General features: G+C 57.4%; 1 protein-coding gene across 1 annotated transcript in view; it reads right to left on the bottom strand.

Moving 5' to 3' along the window:
- The window catches only part of IFT172 (intraflagellar transport 172), a 43297-nt gene extending 42796 nt beyond the window's left edge, over positions 1 to 501 (bottom strand). The window contains exon 1 of the mRNA XM_019472860.1: positions 419 to 501. Within this exon, the coding sequence (XP_019328405.1) occupies positions 419 to 501 (83 nt within the window). The remainder of the gene's footprint in view (positions 1 to 418) is intronic.
- Between the last annotated feature and the right edge of the window lie 327 nt (positions 502 to 828).

An 828-nucleotide genomic window follows, 5' to 3' on the forward strand; every position in this document is an offset into this window, starting at 1 on the left:
GGGAAGTGGTGGAGTCACCATCCCTGGAGGTATTTAAAAGATGTATAGATGTGGTACTTAGGGACATGGTTTAGTGATGGACTTGGCAGTGTTAGGTTAACGGTTGGACTCGATGATCTTAAAGGTCCTTTCCAACCTCAATGATCCTATGATTCTATGATTCTAAGCTCAGCTGGCGCATGCTCACACAGGGCTCCACAAGAGCTGTGTTCAAGGAAATCCTACCTGCTGCTCACCATAGAAACATCTGAGTCATTCACTGCAGGTTAGATGATGTGCAGCGTGTACCGGGCTGAGGAGCAGGCCAGGATATTGATGAGGGTAGCATCAACGCCCGGAAAGCACACTGTATGGCAGGAAGGAGAGTGCTGCCCCCTCCTCACGGGTGCAGCACTGGACACTTCACCACCAGACTTACCACTCCTCTCCAATCCTGTAGACGTAGACAATGTTGTCCGTTTGGCCGATGGCAATTTTGGTGGAGTCCGGGGAGAAGGCCATGCCTTTGACCACGTAGCTTTTCCTGCCGTACTGTGGAGAGGATGGCAGTGTGAACCATAGAGGAAGGCTGGCCTGCCCCAAGCACACTTGCCCAGCCCACAGATGACTGTGCCCTGCTGCAAGCAGGCCCTGGCGGCAGCAGGCCGGGTCCCGGGCCCTCACCTTGGCATCGGCAGGCTTGGTGGAGAACTTGTCGCGCCGCTCGCCCTGCTCGTCGTACAGCAGCACCACCCGGTCCGCTGTGCACACGGCGAACCGGGCGCTGCTGGCCGACCAGGCCATGCAGGTCACCCGCGCGGTCCCGTCCTGCGGGGCTCACACAGCCTC

This window comes from Aptenodytes forsteri, unplaced genomic scaffold, assembly GCF_000699145.1.
Source record: "Aptenodytes forsteri isolate BGI_AS27 unplaced genomic scaffold, ASM69914v1 Scaffold261, whole genome shotgun sequence".
NCBI lineage: Eukaryota > Metazoa > Chordata > Aves > Sphenisciformes > Spheniscidae > Aptenodytes > Aptenodytes forsteri.